Source organism: Buteo buteo, chromosome 1 (assembly GCF_964188355.1).
Source record: "Buteo buteo chromosome 1, bButBut1.hap1.1, whole genome shotgun sequence".
NCBI classification, from domain to species: Eukaryota; Metazoa; Chordata; class Aves; order Accipitriformes; family Accipitridae; genus Buteo; species Buteo buteo.
In genome coordinates, this window is record NC_134171.1 from 53,992,392 (window position 1) to 54,011,059 (window position 18,668).

An 18,668-nucleotide genomic window follows, 5' to 3' on the forward strand; every position below is an offset into this window, starting at 1 on the left:
TTGAGACCTGAGTGCCTCTTTGAAGAATGTTATTTGATTTTTGGATTTGGTTTCAAATGTACGCTTTAATCCCAGCAACTGCCTGCTGAAGAGGATGCTGTCCTCCATGTACTACGTGCTGGAAATAGATTTTGTACCCATTTAAGGTTAAAAAAAAGAAAATTAAAAAAGGGTGGTCTCCAAAGAGGCTGAAATTACAGCTATGAGAGACTGCAAAACACATATTGAGAATGAGACAGCAAATGCAAACCACCATGACATTTTGTTCAGTTGTTGCCACCATGCTTCTGCTGCCAATAAGGGGAAGTTGTGTTCTGGCTGTGGAACCACTTCCTTAATTGCACATATATCCAGCTTTCTGCTTGAGTACTAAAATCTACACAGGGTGTACATACAGCTGCTGGGTGTCTCTGCCCTATTACAGCTTCGCTTTATGCACAATGGGGAAGTGAAGTCTCACAAAAGAAACTTCAAAGGCTGAGGTGGCTGGTAGCAGCAGGTGGAGTACTTTGTTTCATAGAGCCTCAATTTCAAGTACAGATCATGGCATTATTAACTGAAAACCACAGCGGCTGCCATGTGGCCACCAGGAGTTGCTGGGCTTCCTTTCCCACCTGAAAGAGGGACTTGAGCTGGAGGTCCCATTGCTCACGTGTGTTGGTTGGCACTTTTGGCACTACAGGAGCATGTGGACTCCCCAGTCCCTGAAGCAACTGGGAGGGGTCTGTTTGGAGACAGCTTTAAATGATTTACCAATGTGACATCTGTGGTTCTTTGGTTGGATGGGTAGATGGTTCTCATTCTTCACAGCACAGAGCTATATGCTTTTCGGGACTATTAAATTCAATAAGGGAACAGGATGTTGGGGGTGGCTGCGGTCCCTGAGGACAGCCCCTTTCTCATTCTCCCTGAAAGCTGCATAGTGCCTGTTGTCATACAGACAACTCCTCCTACCAGTTTTAAAACGCATACAGGATTTTGTCCAGGTTACACTTTTTAGTGAAAGAAACGCATCAGCTCTAGAAGCACGTGGAAATTCCTGAGCAAAACCCAGCAAAACCTGATCAAACAACTCGAGTGAAGAACTGGGGGCTCTGCAAAGCCCTGCTGGAGGTAACTCTCACACTTCAGGCACTACAAGGCCTGTTGGCTATAGGGAGAAAGAATCAATCAGTGTCAAAGTAGGACCTGATGGACTAATCTTGTAGGCATACAGAATAGTATCTCCAGGATGAAGAGCTATCTTCTCTAAGGGGAAAGTTGGGAGCTATGTTCATCTACCACATAAAAAAATGCAGCTAAAAGCTGTCCTCCACATTGCGTATCTTCCAAAAATATGCGTAAGGTAAAATGCTGCTCTTTCTGAGTACAGCCTGAAGAGGAGACGTAGTTTGTGTTAGCTAAAACCAGCATCCCAGGGCCATCTTCACTGAAAAATCAAGTTGTAGAGAGGATAAGCTAGCAGGGTTCATGTCGATGCTCTAGAAAACCTCCCATTGTGATATTTTATGGAGGAACTGGAAACCTGACCCTTCTCCAGTCCCACAGGTCATCCTTGCCTGTTGTCAGTAGTGATCATACAGCAACTTGATTCACTTAGGAGCATACTCTGCCCTCACTTACATCAGCATCAATGGAACTGCACTAGAAAGGAAAAGTATAGGGGTGGATCCCATAGAAAATTCAGGTCTCAAAAAACTCAGAAGCTAGGAGTCAGTGTATTGCCCAGGAAAGCACAAGACCCAAATGCAAGCCTAGCCTCAAGCAGGTGGTGTAACCTATCTCTCATGCTTCTCAAAAGAGTGATCTGACCACCCACCAGCAGACTGGGGTGTAAAAAGTATGTAAAAAAGAACAGAAATGTGTGGGACCAGACACTGACAATTACGGGGAGCGTTATCCTGTACTTTTGGAGAAGGACAGGCCTGCATTGCCAGACCTTACCAATGGCTCTCCAGGGCAAAATGAATGAGCAGTCCTCGTTCAGTTTGGGCTGTGCTCCTTCTGCACACAACCCCCCCCCCCCCCCCCCGCTCTTCCTCCCATTGACACCCAAAGGCAGTTCTGCTGTATATTGCAAGGCAACTGCAAAAGACAGTGTCACTTCCCAGCTAATTAGTATTTGTGGCCACAAACTCCTCTACTCGCCTCTCTTAGAGCTCACTTTCCTGCTGGGAATATAAAACACTGCCTCAGTGACACACACCTGCATGGAAATGCATACACATGAACTCCCAATTAAGGGATAACTGCTGCAAAACATAAGTGGCTCTCATGAAACAAAGCAAACAGCAGTCATATTAATAATCAATTAGATGGAGCAGCCACCTGATGCTGCCTATTTGGAGAAGTCCCCAGCTTCCACCAGGTTTTGCCCATGCAAGAGCAGCTGAATAAATTCTGTGTCACAGTCATCTTGACTCGGCAAAACACCCTCCTCTGCCTCTTGACTCAGGGATGCTTTTCCCCTTGCTCTAGTTCCTAATTAAAGCCATGAATGTGGATAAATATCACATCCAGTTTTAAACCCAACTGGGTCACCAAACTGTACATTACACCCTGTTCTGCAATTAAACTACTCTGTGAAACACCTCAATTATAATTAAAGAAGTAATTATCCCCCTGTTAAAGGCACCGTAAATCATACATTTCAATGCAAAAGTTCATCTGGCAGCTTATGGCATATTAACCAATCTTACATCTCATTGATATTTTGATCTATAACCTATCGCAATGAGCTAATTTGATGTGACTCGGTGTCTCTAACTATATTTTATCACGTGCAATACGGTGCTGGCATCTTTCAAAGAACAAATTAAATGAGCTAAGGGGTTAATTGCTAATAACTCTGCCATTACTGTTGGAGCGTTGCGGAATGGGATCCTTCCTGTCTTCTCAGGTTAGGTTTGAAAAAATGCACGCACAGAAGAGAGTGGAATTGAAATGGATGTTTCTGTTGACACTGGGGAGCTGCAACTGTCTGACTTCCACTGAGCACCAGCAGCTCCTGCCGAGTCTGGCAGGTCAAACTGCTTATCCTACCACCTTATCTTATTCCTCCCCACTGAGGAAAAGAAGAAGGCAGGGAAGCGTGGAGCTAGGGCAGGGTGTTGTTTGCTTTTACATCTGTTCTTTTTTTTTTTTTTTTTTCACAGCAGCAATATGTGAGTTTGCCCCTTCCCCCCTCAGCTATGTGTGGAAACCCCAATGTAACAGTGCTTGTACTGGTCCTTCTGCTGCTTGCCTGGGCCATGAACTGGAAAAGACAGAACATTTACCCGGGTGTTTCAGAACCTGTAGGTAGGTTCAGCTTGATATTGGCTATAGAGCTGGGAGTGGGGAGGCATGCCATGGTGCAGCTGGCACCGATGCTGGTCGGGGCTTGTGGGCAGGGGTATATGGCCACAGAGAAGCTGATCTGTTTTTCCCAGAGACCAAGCAAACCCTCAGTTCCTTACTTTGTCCCAAGTGAACAAGCAAGACGTACTTTGATTTGACCTCAGGCCAGGAGGCTGGTGTATTTTAACACACCTTCTTCTATTTGGATCTTAGGCTTTTTTTTTCTAGTGGCCATAACCTGAGCCTACTCTAATGCTCATCATGTCCTAGTGGATCTGAGGGACTGGTAAGTGCTGCTTTAAAAGCTTTGCTTGCCCATCTCTGTCTTTGTCCTTCTTGCCCTTTGGAGCAGCTTTATGCTGCTGTGTGGTTCAGCTTTTCAGTAATAGTAAGATCTGCTCTAGCACTGATCCATAAGAGCTTGACACAGTTAACTGCAATTAAATATGCTGGGAATGATAAGACTAAATTCCCCAGCTGCTGAAAAGAGGACAGAATGTATCCCTGAGCATGGTTATTCTCACCGCTTTGAAATACCAGGAAAAAAACAAAAAGAAGGGAAAGAATAAAATGAAAGAGAAAAAGCAAGGGGAAGATGCTGGGACTCTGGATTCCAGCATTACATTACAATGAATGTGTATTTTGTACAGTTTCACAGCGTAAGCTTTTCTTCCTCTGTTTTGGTGTTAAGTCCAGTGACTACTTCAGAAGCCAGTAAGTGGAAAAAAACCCAAAACAAAACACAGTGCCCAGAGTGGGAAGAGTCTCAGGTACATGCTCACCAAAGCATTTGGAAATGCTGCTCACAGCTGCAGCATATGCACTACCCTATGCTATGTGGAATCAAAGCAGTCTTTCAACAAGATGGAAAATAGCCTCAGCCTGCTGCCTGCCTTCTCCCAAGTCCTTTTTTACTTAGTTACCTGTACCATCATATCAGAAACTTCTCCGAACAAATAAACGAATTCTTAAACAAAGAACTCATTCATCTCTAAATTAAAATAATCATGTAATCCTTCAACCCACCAAGTTACCTTTCATCTTTCCATTTTTTTAAATTTATCTTACCAGCTTCAGCAAGTGGCTGTAATAAAGTGTCACATTAAGGTATTCATATTCATTAGTGTTCAGGTCTTTGTTCTTTTAATAGTGTTGGAAAGAATCTACAAAGAGGCTGTATTAGGCGGCTGTCCAATCTGGGTGTTTGATCTCCTTCTGACTTCAAAAGCCAGAAGAGGAAAAAAACCAACATTGAGAATGGTTCTTTTGAATGTCAGACAGGGACTATACGATTTCTGAGCCTGCCAAGTGTTAATTGGTGTCTGCCCCGACCATGGTACAAATAAGATTCAGAGCCAGTTAATGTACAGTCATGAATCTCAGCTACTGACAGAGTCAGCCAGGATACTAGAAGGCAGGAAAAAGTGCAATTATTATAAGAGCAGCTCACAGAAGATCTTTTCAGACATCACTTCCATGCATCGTGTTACATCATGCTGTTTGGATCCCAGCCGCCCAACCAGGCATTACAGACCTTTCCGAGGGAATAACTGGACTGGCTGCTGAAATTTCAGAGGCACTTGTAACACTGCATTCAAACAAACTACCCATCATCATCAATCTCTGTTTCTAGCAAAGGTAATGAAGTTCCCCAGTACTACCCTGCACCACCTGAACAACTTATCCCATCGCAAACACTCCTGTCATGGCAAAAAGGCAAGTAGATTTGATGCAAAGAAGCATCAGAAGGGAAAATAAAAAATTGCTGCTAAGTTCCTGAGGAAAGCCAACTGATTAATATTACAGTTGTCAGCAAGCTGGCTTGGCACACCTAAATGCTCTTTACAGTTTTGGGGATCTTAACAGGGAAAGAAAATAGCCTGCAGAAAAAGAAAATGGGAAAAATCTTCTATGTTAATTATTCCTTCTGATGTTTGTGGACACATTTCTGCAATTCTGATTAAATCTAAACTTGGGTTAGATGGGGTGGTAACAATTTAAGCTTCATCTCCTGAGAAATCAGTCATCAGCACTGAGTGACAACCACTTTGCTACTTAGACATGACAGTCTAACTTATCCTAATGTAAATTGGCAACAGTTTCTTCTGTGCATGGCAGAAGAAAACCGAGGAGAATTCAGATAGGGGAATTACCGTCATTAACAATCAATTTTTCTCTTAACAGCCACAGCGGATTTAGGATTTCAGAGGCTCCCCTGTGACTCAGAGACCCCCCTCCCATGAGCAATGAGTCTGAAGCTGGAGCTACCACTGCAATTAGGGAAGCTCCCATTCATAGGGACACCCACTGCTGTTGGTGGGCACAGATTTTGCTGAAGGGTAGGCTCTATCCTGCCAGGTAGAGGGCAGGCTACCCACTCCAGGTTTACTTAAATGACAGTAAGAAAAGCAGATAAGCCCCTGAAGATGGTTATTAGGCAGACACATCCCCTATTTGCCCCCACCTCATGCTGCTTCACCTGGGAGCCTGTACTGGACCATGTCACATCCTCTTGTGCTGAGCTGGCTGGCTGGTGCACACACAAGCACATGGACAAACATGTGAGGGAAATATAATCTGGCAAACTAAAAATTAAAATGCCTTTACACTATGCTTGAAAGGTGCCTCTCAGAATAAGTGAATTTTTTTTTTTTTTTTTTTTTGCTTTAAAAGGAAAAGGAAAGATAGTAGGCTGGTATTAATATGCTTTACCAGCTATGTGTCCTATGGATGCCAGGTATAGCTGTGAATTTTGGAAGGGAAGAAAAAACTGAAACTAAACCACCTGCAGCTCTGCCCAGCAAGGCACCATAATCCAAAGCTATGAATCAGTTCCTGATCAATCTTGTCTACGAGCAGCAGTCAGTCAGCTCTCCATTACCACCCATTCATTCATCATGCCATGCCCTAACTCACTGCACCATTAGGCACCGATCATGCCTTAGTTAGGCTGTCCAAGTGCCAGGACACTGCCGTTGCTACTCACCTCGGCTACTGGGATGCCTTCAGGAGGACGGCACTGGAGCAGGACCTCTTGCTCCAGGGACACTTCTTTCCCCAAGGGTTCCTGCTCAAAAGTTTTCCGGAGATCTGGGGAGGGAGAAGGAGAAGCAAAAGAATTAATAGTATTAATAGCTGGTCCTTTAAATTACATTTGATTGCCATACTGCATTAATGCGAAAGATCTTTCTAAACAGAGAAAATATAACATTTCTGCTCCCTGAAAAGTGAAGCATTTAAAAAAAAGATTGGGACATGTTTTCACTTCATTCTAACATAAAGTGGTCAAAGGTTTCATAGTGGATTTATTATTTATATTGTGGTAGAGCATGTGAACCCAGCGAGGATCCAAGGCCTCACTGTGGAAGATCATGTTCAGACACAGAACAAAAAGTGAAACAAGTCCCTTCTTCAGATAATATACGTTTGGTAAACTATGCCAGTGAAGTACTAAAGAAAGTTATGGAAAATTAAATAAATCTGTAAAACTACAGCACATAAGCTGAGTTGCCTTAAACTCATGGATGAAAGTGCTCGTGCTGCAATTTAATGTACTTTTAGTTTATAAGCGTTAACTTTACAGCTTTAGCTAATTTGTCTTCACCTTATCATTATCCCTGTAGCACTAAATAGATAATAATAATATGAAAGGTAATGTGGAGCTGAACCATGTTTGGATCCCTGTACAGCACCACAGAAATGTGCCAGGCAGAGAGGGCACTGAATGCGCCTCCAAACATCAGACCAGTTCACCATACTGGACAGCTGTGCACTATGGCTTTTTTGTATGCTTTTGTAATATCTTTGTGTTCATGGTAAATGGACTTGAGAAGTCCCCTTCTTACCACAGGCTCCATATTTCTGCCACAGACTGGGACCTTCTCTGCTGTGCCAGGGAGGATGGGGTTTTGGAGAACCGAGCATTCAGCCCCAGTAGTGACTGGGGATATTTCTCCCTGCTGCTGGTTCCTGCTGCAAATGGACATGGGGCCATGTTCAAAGTCACGTCAGAGAGCTGACCTGACTTGAAAAAAAACCTTGCAAAAAAGTTATTTTTATTTTACTTTTTGTTCTGAAGTCAGACCAGTTCCCTATGCCAGCTCACGGTGAAGTTGCACAAATACTTGTGTCATATTTGAAACAAGTCATATGGGAACAACTTAAAAGCCAAATATTTCATTTTTTGAAGCCATAACCTGCAGCTGTGCCGGAAAACAGATCACTGAATTGAACCAGTTTACAAATAAACCATCCAAAGTGTTATTTTTCATCTAGATTACGTCCAAGATCTGATTTACAGCTGACCCCACAAGGACCTGCATCAGCACTACCAAAAGGCAAAACCTGGGGCAGGTGAATGCACAGATGGAAAAGGAGATGGGGTGTCTGCCACCAAAATTAGCTTCTCTGAAACTCACCTTCGGATAGCATGAGGCGTCTGTCTCTTAGCCTATATCAAGAAAGTGTAGTTGTTCCACTACCTGGAATTAAATGTCAACCTAATTGTACCATGGAAAAGCTCTGTCATAGCTGGAGATGCTGATTTTAACTTAAGCTGATAACATGGTAAACTTCTAATGTCCTTAAACCCATGCATTTCCCTAGTGAAACCGAGGCATCTCTGTTCTTCCTCTGCACCAGAGGCATGAAAGGAGCGACCCCAAACCCCCTCCCTCCCCATCGCTGGCATTCCTGCTCCCTGCAGCACACAGGGCAGGGATGCTGAAAGCCCCTCTGATGGGATGGGATTTACGGCCACAGTTTAGGGCACAGAAAGATAAGCTTTGGCAGGTCTTACTGTGGCAATATAAGAAATTATCGCCTCCAGCCGTCTGCTTGTTTGGGGCTTACCCTCTGTCGAAAGGAAGCACATGCCAATGTCACAGCTACCTCACTACAAAATCCACCATTTTAACCTCAGTTGTTGATGAACGGAGCTTTAACCTACAACACTGGATAACTTACGGCAAAGAGGAGAAGAAAACATCTGGAAGCGATCATTTCTTAGGATCACATGTCAAGCTTCACCAGACTGTGCCTGTCAGCATCCTTGTCACACTGGAGTTATTCCAGACCAGTGAGGCTTGTTCATGTGAGAGCGACCACAGCAAGACAACTGGCCAGATTAGGTCGGTCTCCAATGCCTGTACGTAGCTCCCACCATGTTGCCAGCTCCAGCATCACCAGCACACCAGCTTCATCCCACCCTCTCTGACAGGCTAACCAGGGGACATTTGGGTTGTACGGCTCAATTTGGGTAAAACCAAAAACCTCCAGGTGCCCTGTGGGTGGGAGTCATTCCAAGGACAAAATGCTGAGTTCTGGCTTGCTGTACTTCTGCATGTTAAACACAGAGGTGAGCTGCTCTTTCAGGAGCTGGTAGGTTTCTCAGGATGTGACATTCTTCCTTTGGCCCAGGTTCCTCACACATCCTGTGGGTTTGATAGGTATCCTGGGCACACATAATGCCAGGTTAATGCAGTTTGCTTTAAACTAGCAAGTAACTGGGGTTATATTGCTATCAGTACCCATATGATCGTATGATTGCTAGTTCCATAGGTATTTCCAAAGGAAAAGAATTACCTCCACAACAGGTACACCTTAGTGCACCTAGCAGGTACACATACGTGCATGGTGCAGACAATTATAACAAATGTATTGCGCTCTAATACCATGGCTGAGGATAAATGAGAAAGTTACTGTGCTGGTAATAGAAGCATATAAGCACAGTAAAAAATAGTATATTAATAATAGCTTTCAGGTGTTCAGATACGGAGGGATGAAGGCAGTAGAGGCAGATGATTAGATAGGTAATAATCTGAGTTTTTTCATTGACACGTTGATTTACTGTCCTGCCTACCTTCCTGAAACATTAATAGAGCTCTGAAGTTCTCCATAGCCTCACGTACACAATAATCACCTCTCTTATAAAGCACTTGCCTTTAAAAAGACCCCCAAATTTTAGTGCATACAAAAGTAAATAGCATTAGCCCAGAAATGTGCAATAACAGTAAAAAAATCCCACTTGAACCTCTTTATTATCCACAGTTGGAATTGCTGGGTATGAACAACCCCTTTTCCCTGGGAACTGTTGCAGTGGGGCTGCCGCAGGTGAGACAAACCCTGCGGGACCCCGGCCTCCCTGGCTGCCCCCCACCCACAGAGCCTTGCTGTGTGTGGATGCTTTAACGGTGCCGTTGGATTCGAGCGGGTCAGTGATCCACAAACTAAAAATACACTAAGTAGGGGCCTTGACATAATAGTAATGTTCTCAAAGGAGCCATTAGATACTATTGAGTAAATGATACTAATTTGTGGGGGGGGAAAAATACATAATTGTGTACTTACAGGATTGGGAGCTCTTACACTCTATTCTGTTGGCTCCTTCCCACATGTTCACAGCTTTATGCCACCAGAACTACCCACCACCTCCCGCTACAGCCATGCCACCTACAAATAGCTACAGATGGTGGCTGTGCAGGGCAGGCTTTACCTAACAAACAGACAGCTTTTACCTGGTTGTAACAGACAAACAAGTTAACAAGGTGGGTTTTTTAAGTGATGAAGAAGCGGAGAGCCCGGACAAACAACTTTGTCGCTTGCTCTAACTATCACGAAACACCCTGCTGGGACAGCACTGGGTTTTGAAGTGACTGCTTTTGTTCTATGGCCCTTGCTATGATTTCTGTGCATAACAACAACATCCTTCTAATTCTTCAATCTTCAGCTTCCTTTGCCTTTTAACAATTATAGTCATCATGGCAGCTTCACACTGTTGAAGGGGTGTGGGTGAGCTTGCTAATCTACTGAGAGACCTTGGATCTTTTCCAAGCAGAGTATTTTCAATAACATTTTTCACTTTTTCAAAGTGTCATATAAGTTACTATTACTTGCAAGCAAGGACAGAAGGGATACATTTTCCCAGAGAATGGTAAAAGATGAATAAAATACATCCCATTTAAAAAAAAAAAAGTTTTAACAATCTTCAGAAAATATGCCTGAAAAAGCAAAACAGTAAAACATTTGATCCATTCTGGGTCAGCACCTCTTTGTCTGTGAAGAGGCAGCGTGAATTATTAAAGCCTCGGGTCAGCAGCAGCCCTGCTAATGTGACGCTGAGAGAGAGCCTTCTCTACCCTCACCTTCAATAGGGAGAGACACAAGAGAAAGGCAGTTGCACTTTCTTTCCATTATTATTTTGGCAATGTAGAATAATCCCTGATTGTCTGTGTTAGCAATACTCTTCTTGCCCTTACACAGGTGATGTTGCTGCCACAGCTCATCTCTCCTGGAGTGGAGCGAGCCCTGGTGGACAGCGATGCTGAAGGGTCCCTCTTGTTTTTCTCACCAGCTCGCTCACGGATTTCACCCAGTTGCAGGTGGGGATGTCACCACCAGGCTCAGGGGACAGCCTGCACCCCCATCAGGTGTTTTCCCCTGCTTCTAACTTCCCTTCAAGGCTGTCTTCGTAAAAAGAAACCAAGGAGAAGAATTAAAATTCTGCTCTTCCGCTGTGAGCCAGACTCTATTTTCTTTACTAATGCGTAGTCTTAGTAAATTCAGAGGGGGTTCTTGTGGTATATATCGTAGCACATTTACAGCATACTTAAGACAAGACTTTCTTCCAAGACTCCTGAAATACTCCTGCACAACCCTCTCTGGTAAGGACAGATGGCTGCATTCAGAACTGCATTGAAATGAGAGAATTTCCACAAGCATAAAACTGAAATAGTATAATGGGAAATCAGAATCTCAGTGTACACCATATTGTTAGCTTTATTCCTGAATCGCTATACTTTTGGGGGAGAGGGGCATTAGATCTTAATTTTGATGCACTGTTAAATGACCTCCTTTTACGTTTAATGCATTTTTAGCTTACAAACCACTCAGAAGTTGAATTTTCATCTGCTAAAGGTAACAGTTTCTACAGGAATTCATGGCATTTCCCCACTTCCTTTTCTACCTGTCAACTTCTAAGAAAGAGCAAAGAATGATCCTATTCTTTTTTTTTGTAATAAAATGTATTTTATCTCTCTGCTATTCTGGGTTTTACGGCGATGAGTGGGTGGGTAAAACTTTAAGGATATCTTTTATCATTTCTGAGAAATGTGATAAGAGGCAGACCAGACACCTTCAAGGCAGTGCTAATGCAAGGGTGACTAATGAATGAGCATGAAAAACGGACACTTGTCAGCCAGGAATTAGATGTAAACCAGAAATGAACAGAACAATGCAGCATTACTGTCAGGGAAAGATGGATTTCTGCCCTTGGTAGACCTTAAAGACTCTGTGCTCCTTCTAGTAACTCCAATGTCAACTTTCCTTCTATAACAAACAGTTCAAAAAATGAGCAAGCTTTAAGAGCGGAAAAAGAAAAACCACATTAATTTCTATCCAACTTTCATATTAACTATGCCCATTGAGAGAAGTACATTTGGGGTGTGCTTTCAGAGGAATAATGTTTTAGGAATGTGAAAAGACCTTCACAAGAAGTACATATTTCCCTATAAAAGATAGCTTGCTTCATACGGGTAAGTATATACAGGCATCCATAGACAACCAACCATGTCATAAGCAAAGAATGTAATTAAAACACTGGAAAAAAAAGGGAATATGGCTTGGTATTATTTTAACCATTATTCAGCAGGTATCAATAGGATCAATAGGAAGCCAAGCTCTTCACTTCAAGTCTACCTCCTACCATTGAGAGTTCTCAAGAGGCAAGGTTCAATGCTGGTTTAATTTTATCAAATAAGAAATACCCAAACAGAAAAATAATTGTGGAAAAACAGTGGGAAAATGCCACTGACATTCTACAAAATGAAAGAGGATCCACGTGCTTGTTAAAACATATCTCACTGCATTTATTCCCAAACTTGGATGACTGATGCTGAGTTAGAGAAACATGACTAACATTGTAAAACTGGCTTGTTCCTCTTCCATCACTTTCCACGATGCAGGTGGAGTTAAGAGAAGTCTTTTCTGCAAAAAAGGCACTAGAGACTGAACTGCAATTCGAAATGTGAGAAACCATGTGCTATCAGGCATACTTTGGCCTCTCTTTTCTGTTCACAGCTGAGTCTACGACCTTTGTGCAGGGATCAATCACACCGGTGGGTAAGTAATGGAAAGGTTACGTACAAAAAAACCCTCTTTTTTTTAAATTTATTTTGTCCTTGTGTGGTTCCAGCTCTCTGTTGTTAATTAGATCAAACCAGATTTCCACTGAGACAGTCACAGGAGTGTCATCAGTCTGTAACCCAGGGGGTCCCTCTGAAACCTCTATCAATTGCTTTTGTAAGAGTGGTGCCTCGTCCTGCCGAGTCCCCTGCTGTATCAGCTGCACGCCGGGTGTTGATCAAAGCCTCCTGCCCTCCTTCAGTGCGCTGCTGCTCACAGGATGAGATCACGGCTGGACAGGGCTGTGCTCTCAGCCGGCCCAAGCGTTAGCAGCTGGAGCTGAGGACAGAGGAAATAAGTTGACACCTCGAAACCCTGTCTTTATGCTCAATACACAACCCTGTGCCACCCTTTCCTTCTGTGGAGGGGCTGTTTCACACCTGGCCAGACCTAAAGACAAGTGCTGCCGCACCACGAGGCTGACTCAGCCACCTTCTGAGCCTGGAGAGGAACATCAGGGACGGTGGAGCTTCCCCCTTTCCAAAGATGCCTGGCAGCCCATGGCTTGGGCTGAGCTTGTCCGCAGCCCTGTGGCAGCCCAGGGAGCGAGGCCTCATGCTGTTATGCCATGCAGCCAAGAAGTAGCACCAGCTTTCACAGCTGAGCAGCTGACGGGACTGAAGCAGAGTTCTTGGAAGTGCACAACATGTTTTGGAGATGCAGGCTGCTACATCTGCTGACCTGAGGCACGGAATGAGGTGAGGAGCATCCTTTGCTTGCCAGGCTACAATCTGCAAGACATTTTGCCTGAGCCCAGGACCTTCTCTCCTGTTTTATTCCCTACGTATTTACTGTCTGAGCAAATGGGAGGTGCACACCTGCCAGCCCCTCATTCTGCCAATGGCATCTTCAGCCAGTTGGGGATAATGCTGCAGCCTGATGACTCCTCAGAGACTCAGCGCCTGCATGTCTGCAGAAAAAACAATTTTTCCCCTCCTTTCTTCAGCTCTAAGCTAGTTCAGCCAGGCGCTGGTAAGACAAAACACTCCTTTGCAACACAGCTTCCATGTGGGTTATGCTTATAATGAAGAATGACCCACTCAACACAGTTGGTATTGATACAACTGTAAAAAATATAAGCAAGAAAACTTTATCAAGAATTCACTGAGCAGATGGGTTCCCAAGTGTACATCGATTGCACTGTTCTCCTCCTCTTATATTTTTACCTGATAGCTCGATATTTCTTGGTTTTCTTTGTAAGCTTAACCTGCAAGGTAACTTATAAACTTAATTCTATTCATTATGTTATTTGATGACTGAAGATGGAATCCAAAGTTCTTCCTTTTCAAATAAATCTAAATGTAAAGTTCAAATGACCTAACTTCAACAGGTGCCTTTTTAGATGACCGATATACTAAAGGTACTAAATATAGACATTAGAAATATCAGGTGTACATTGCAATTCATATGTAGTATTGAATTTACAACACACTGAAACACTGAAACAGACAATAATTTGTATAGATGTGATATTTTGTTGTAGTTGCTCTTCTGATACACTAATCTGACTCACACAGCTGTCTGGTCATTACCAAAATATACACAAAATTTTGTTAACTTCCTGGCTGCATCTATGTTTCACCATCAGGCACTAAGCAGACTCTACTGAAAGATGATAATTTCTTAGGCATGACAGTGGAGGTAGGATATTCTCAAGGCTCCTACTGAGGGATTCAACTCATAAATTCAGTAAAGTGGTTTCCTTTTGTTTTTTTAAGCAACGCTAACAGTCAAGTCAAGTCCATCTTAATTTATAAAGTTTTAGCTCTTTATTACAAAGCAATGATGTGATTTGTATTCATTACTGTTGCAACTGCATCCTTAAGTTTGGGAGTCAGTCATGCCTGTTAACTGGGGAAGCGGTACAGAAAAATGCCTGTCAGGAGCAAAAGCAGAGTGGTAGTATCAAATACGTTAAATGCTCAGTTAACTTCTCTGCTGCCCTTTCTGTGATCTGCTGTTCTCTCTTCAGTAATCTCGGCTCAAGAGCACGTGTTTTCATTACCCCTTTATTAATGACAAGCAGCAGACATCAATTAGTAGTAACTTAAATGGTACACAAGGAAGGACTTAAGGTCCTATCTCTGCTAACTCTCATACACACTTATCAAAGTGCACAAAACACATTTTTGGATTATTTTTTAATACTGCATACTCTAGATGTACCTTCCTATTAAAATTTTTAAGTTAAGTCTTCCCAGCTCGCTCTCCTGATCTCAACATCCACCCAACTTTGTATCTATTGCAATGTGCTGTAATGCTTTTGTGGGTACAGGAACATGTTCTCACAGCATTGCTTGGATTAGGTGTGTGAAGAGAGGGAAGAAAGGCACTGCAGCAATGTAACGTGGAGCATGGGCCCCAGTACTAAAAGGTGAGATAACCAAGCGTCAGTAAAGAATCTGTGATTTTTTTTCATATCTGTTTCTTTGTATGACTGCATACCCCTTGTAGGTGGAGATAAACCATCAGGTGAACTGGTCTACTCTTCTATATTGCATTTATCTTATCAGTATACAGTATCTGACATGCATATATTATCTACATTCCTTTGAAAAAATGTCTGGGGGAAAAAAGGCTTTTAGATAAGTACATAGGAAAGTAGTATCAAATTATACAAAAGATTAACAAGCGCAGACCCTTACTACATCAAGGCTTTTTAAAATGAATTTTTTTTTTTTAAATTCTGATTTTAAGATAAAGAATAAAGGAAAAGAAGAGACTATCCACATTCATTACACCAAAAAAGATTGGGTAACAGAAATTACAGAGAAAGTTGCTATCTTCTTATAGGTTTTCAACAAACTCAAAACCTGACAGCAGATTTAGGTTTTATATTCTTACTATATTTTCTCAAAGACAGTATGGGTTAACATCATGAAGTCAGTGAGGCTACAGCAACACCACACTGGAGCAAATGAAAAGTGAGGTTGCTCTATGCACATGGGCTCAAAGCAATTTGTCTTAGCCACCCCTTTATTATCTGATCTAAAAATTAGGTCAAATCCTGCAGCTATTGTTTAGTCTTTATCAGATGTATTTTCCAGTGGGTTTAACTCTACTCTCAGTTACCAGGCTCAGACCTCATTCATCCTTTTAACAGGAATTTTGCCCTGTTAGGTTTTATCTGTTCAATGACATCAGTCTTGTTACATAAAATTCACATTAAAACTTTATATTGGGCTTGGGTTTTTTCAGCTAAAGGTAAAGCTACCCAACCCCCCTCCTTCCTCCCTCCCTCCACAAAAGTGACATATTTTTAACTGAGCAGAAAAACTGTATCAAAGCATATTAGTGACTCCTAGTGCTCCTGATAGGATGTGCCTAGAATAAATAGGAAATGTGTGAATAAATAGGAAATGCATTTTAGCACTTTCATAGGCCCATATCTCAGAAAATTTATTGTATCTTTCCAGCCTCACCAAGATACACATTAGGTGTCTGTACTTTGTTGGTTACTGAGGTATCTAGAATGGAATAGTGAATATTAATCCCAACAAATCTGCTAATTTAAGAGGATGAAATGCTCAGCTCTGTTCTCACGGGGAGGCCAAAGCTGCAGGAAGATGAATTCCATGAAATAGGAAAAAAGCTCCTTTTCAGAAACAGCCTGTGCAGAAGGGAGTGATTTCATAGCATACTCATGGTCCAGGAGTGAAAAGGCGAGACACTGTTAAATACCCTGAACAGTTAGAGAAGCCAGGATGTTGGCTTTAGTCTCAGACTCTTTTTCTGTTTATATTGCTAGCACGGGCAGCCTTTGAAAACCAGCAGCATCTTCACTCCATATTTATAGATTACTCCCTCCCTGAATAACTGAAGCTCTCGGCCAGAATGATGTTGCAATTGATTTTCACAGAGAACTTTCATTGACTAGGTTGTTACGTACCTTCTGACACATGCCTGACCCTGCATTAAACAAATACAAGCCGGTTTTCCAGGATGCACATTTTTCACACTTTCAAATTACTTTTCAGTTAATTCTATTACACGCTCAGTGAACAGAGATGTTGCATGCTTTTTTTTTTGTTGTTTGTTTTAATGGAGTACAGCTCCAGCCCTTGAGAGGACACAATAATTCCAGAATAAGACCAGTGGGCATAAGGGAGAAAAGAGAGAAAGAGGAGAAAGAGCAGAAGGAGAAAGAGGATGAGGAGGAAGAGAGGAAGAGGGAGAGGGAGAAGGAGAGAAGCTTTTCTTAATGTGCTAGGTATGCCTAGTTATGCTACAGTTGTAGCTGTTGAGATGAAATCACCAGGCTCGGGTATTAAGATAAATAATAATACAACTTAAGCAGAGCACTTTACATGCTCCATTTACCCTTCACCTTTCCCAAAGGTGTCAGTGTTCACTTTCTGTACCAATTAAAAGTGAAGACTGCATTGGTGACAAACATGCAACTATAGCTGCAGACAGAGCTGGAGAGATGGACTCTTCTGTCCCTCTTAAGTTTTGGACATTCTTGATTTTCTGGATTAATAAATACTGCATGGACCTTTCCTTGAATCCCAGTCTCAGAGCACATTGTGTAACCATCAGAAGACTTACCAGCTGTGTTTAAAGTTTATTAAGAAACAACTATTATATTGCCAGGACAGATTCAGTGCTCTGAAGTCAAGGCTGTAGATACAGACAAGTTTCGGTATATCTGAGTCCATAGTTTAATATAGTGATCTTGTAGACCAAATGATATCACAAAATAAGGCATATACCCCACATCATATGTCTGAGTTCCTAAAAAAATAGTCCTGAGTTACCTGAGACATTTATAGAAATCCGTGAAATTGGAAACGGACAATTTTGCAGAGAACGTGCTTTTGCTGCTGTTTGAAAATCTGCAGTTTGAAGGCCTAACACTTCAATCCTTAATCCCAAGGAGTCTAAGTGATTTGCCTGCATCACAGCTGCCCAAGAAACCCAAATTCAGCAACAAGAGGTTAAAAAAACTTCAGTAACATACAAAGCCACATTTGAGTTACAGGCACATAAAACTTCCTGGAATTTATTTAATTAGACTGTTCTAAAAAAACCCCACCAAGACTCTAGAAAAATCACTGAACTGACTGTTCCTCTCTCCAAAATATGGTAAGAAAAAGAAGCAAACTTTGCGTTATGAGTGCCTTCAATAAAAATTTGGATGCCTGGGAAGATATGTCAAGTGATATAAAATAACCTCCATACATATACAATAATTATGTGTTATATAGAAATTAAGTACATAGGTATGGCAGTACACAAAAGTTACTTAGCCATCAAGTGAAATACACTCAGACTTCTAAACTGTGTTAATTTAATGGTCATCTGTCAAGGGCTAACTGGCAGGACATGAAAATCTTCTTAATGAGTTAATTTAGGAGTCATAATCTAAAAATCCCGTTCAAACATTGCTAAGCCTCTCTGAAGTGCTGACTGCTTAGAAGAAAGAAAATTGAAATCCCTCTCTTTTGTTTCAGTACAGAAAAAGAAAATCCTCAAAGTCTTGAAAAGTTGTCTGCCATGGGAAAGCACTATGTACATATGTACTGCCATTTCTAATTTTGCAGGAAGATTGTACAATAATTTTAACTCCCCTTAACTGTGGGGAAATTATTCTCTGAGGTTAGTCCTGTACTCAAAGGTACAGGTCCTCTATTTCTCTAGGTACAGGTACAGGTACAGGTACAGAGGACTACATACAGGTCCTCTATTTCCAAGTCAGTTCCTTGGACTAAAAGCATTAAAAAATGGGTATTTAAATTGAATGTCCAAGATTTGTATCTGGATGTTTACACAGAAAGTAACTTGTCTTTGAGGATTTAACCATGCAATATTTTCTCAAGAACAAAAGGATACTCAAGCTCTAAATGGGGAGTTTTAAATGACAGAGAGTCTTTCCTCTAACGTGTCTGTGAAAAGCTTTATTTGGCTGGAAGAATTCTTTTTTCTCATTATAAATTGTTAGGCACAGTGCAGGAAACATAAGTATGCTGCAAACCCAGTTTCTAATGACCTTTTCTCACAAAATGTGTTTTTGTTGAGGTGAAAACAGCGGAAGAGATAGATACAATTCCGGATGATATATTTTGTTCCCATTATACAAAAGAGGATTTCATCATGTGAAAGAGAAATGGGAGTCCCCAGTGTGACTACTCTATTACAAAGAAAAGCAC

The 18,668-nt window shown here is 42.0% G+C and overlaps 1 protein-coding gene across 1 annotated transcript in view; it reads right to left on the reverse strand.

The window, feature by feature from the left end:
- The window catches only part of UNC5C (unc-5 netrin receptor C), a 262,862-nt gene that overhangs the window by 55,082 nt on the left and 189,112 nt on the right, over window positions 1-18,668 (reverse strand). The window contains exon 4 of the mRNA XM_075030825.1: window positions 6,326-6,429. Coding sequence (XP_074886926.1) covers window positions 6,326-6,429 — 104 coding nt within the window. The remainder of the gene's footprint in view (window positions 1-6,325; window positions 6,430-18,668) is intronic.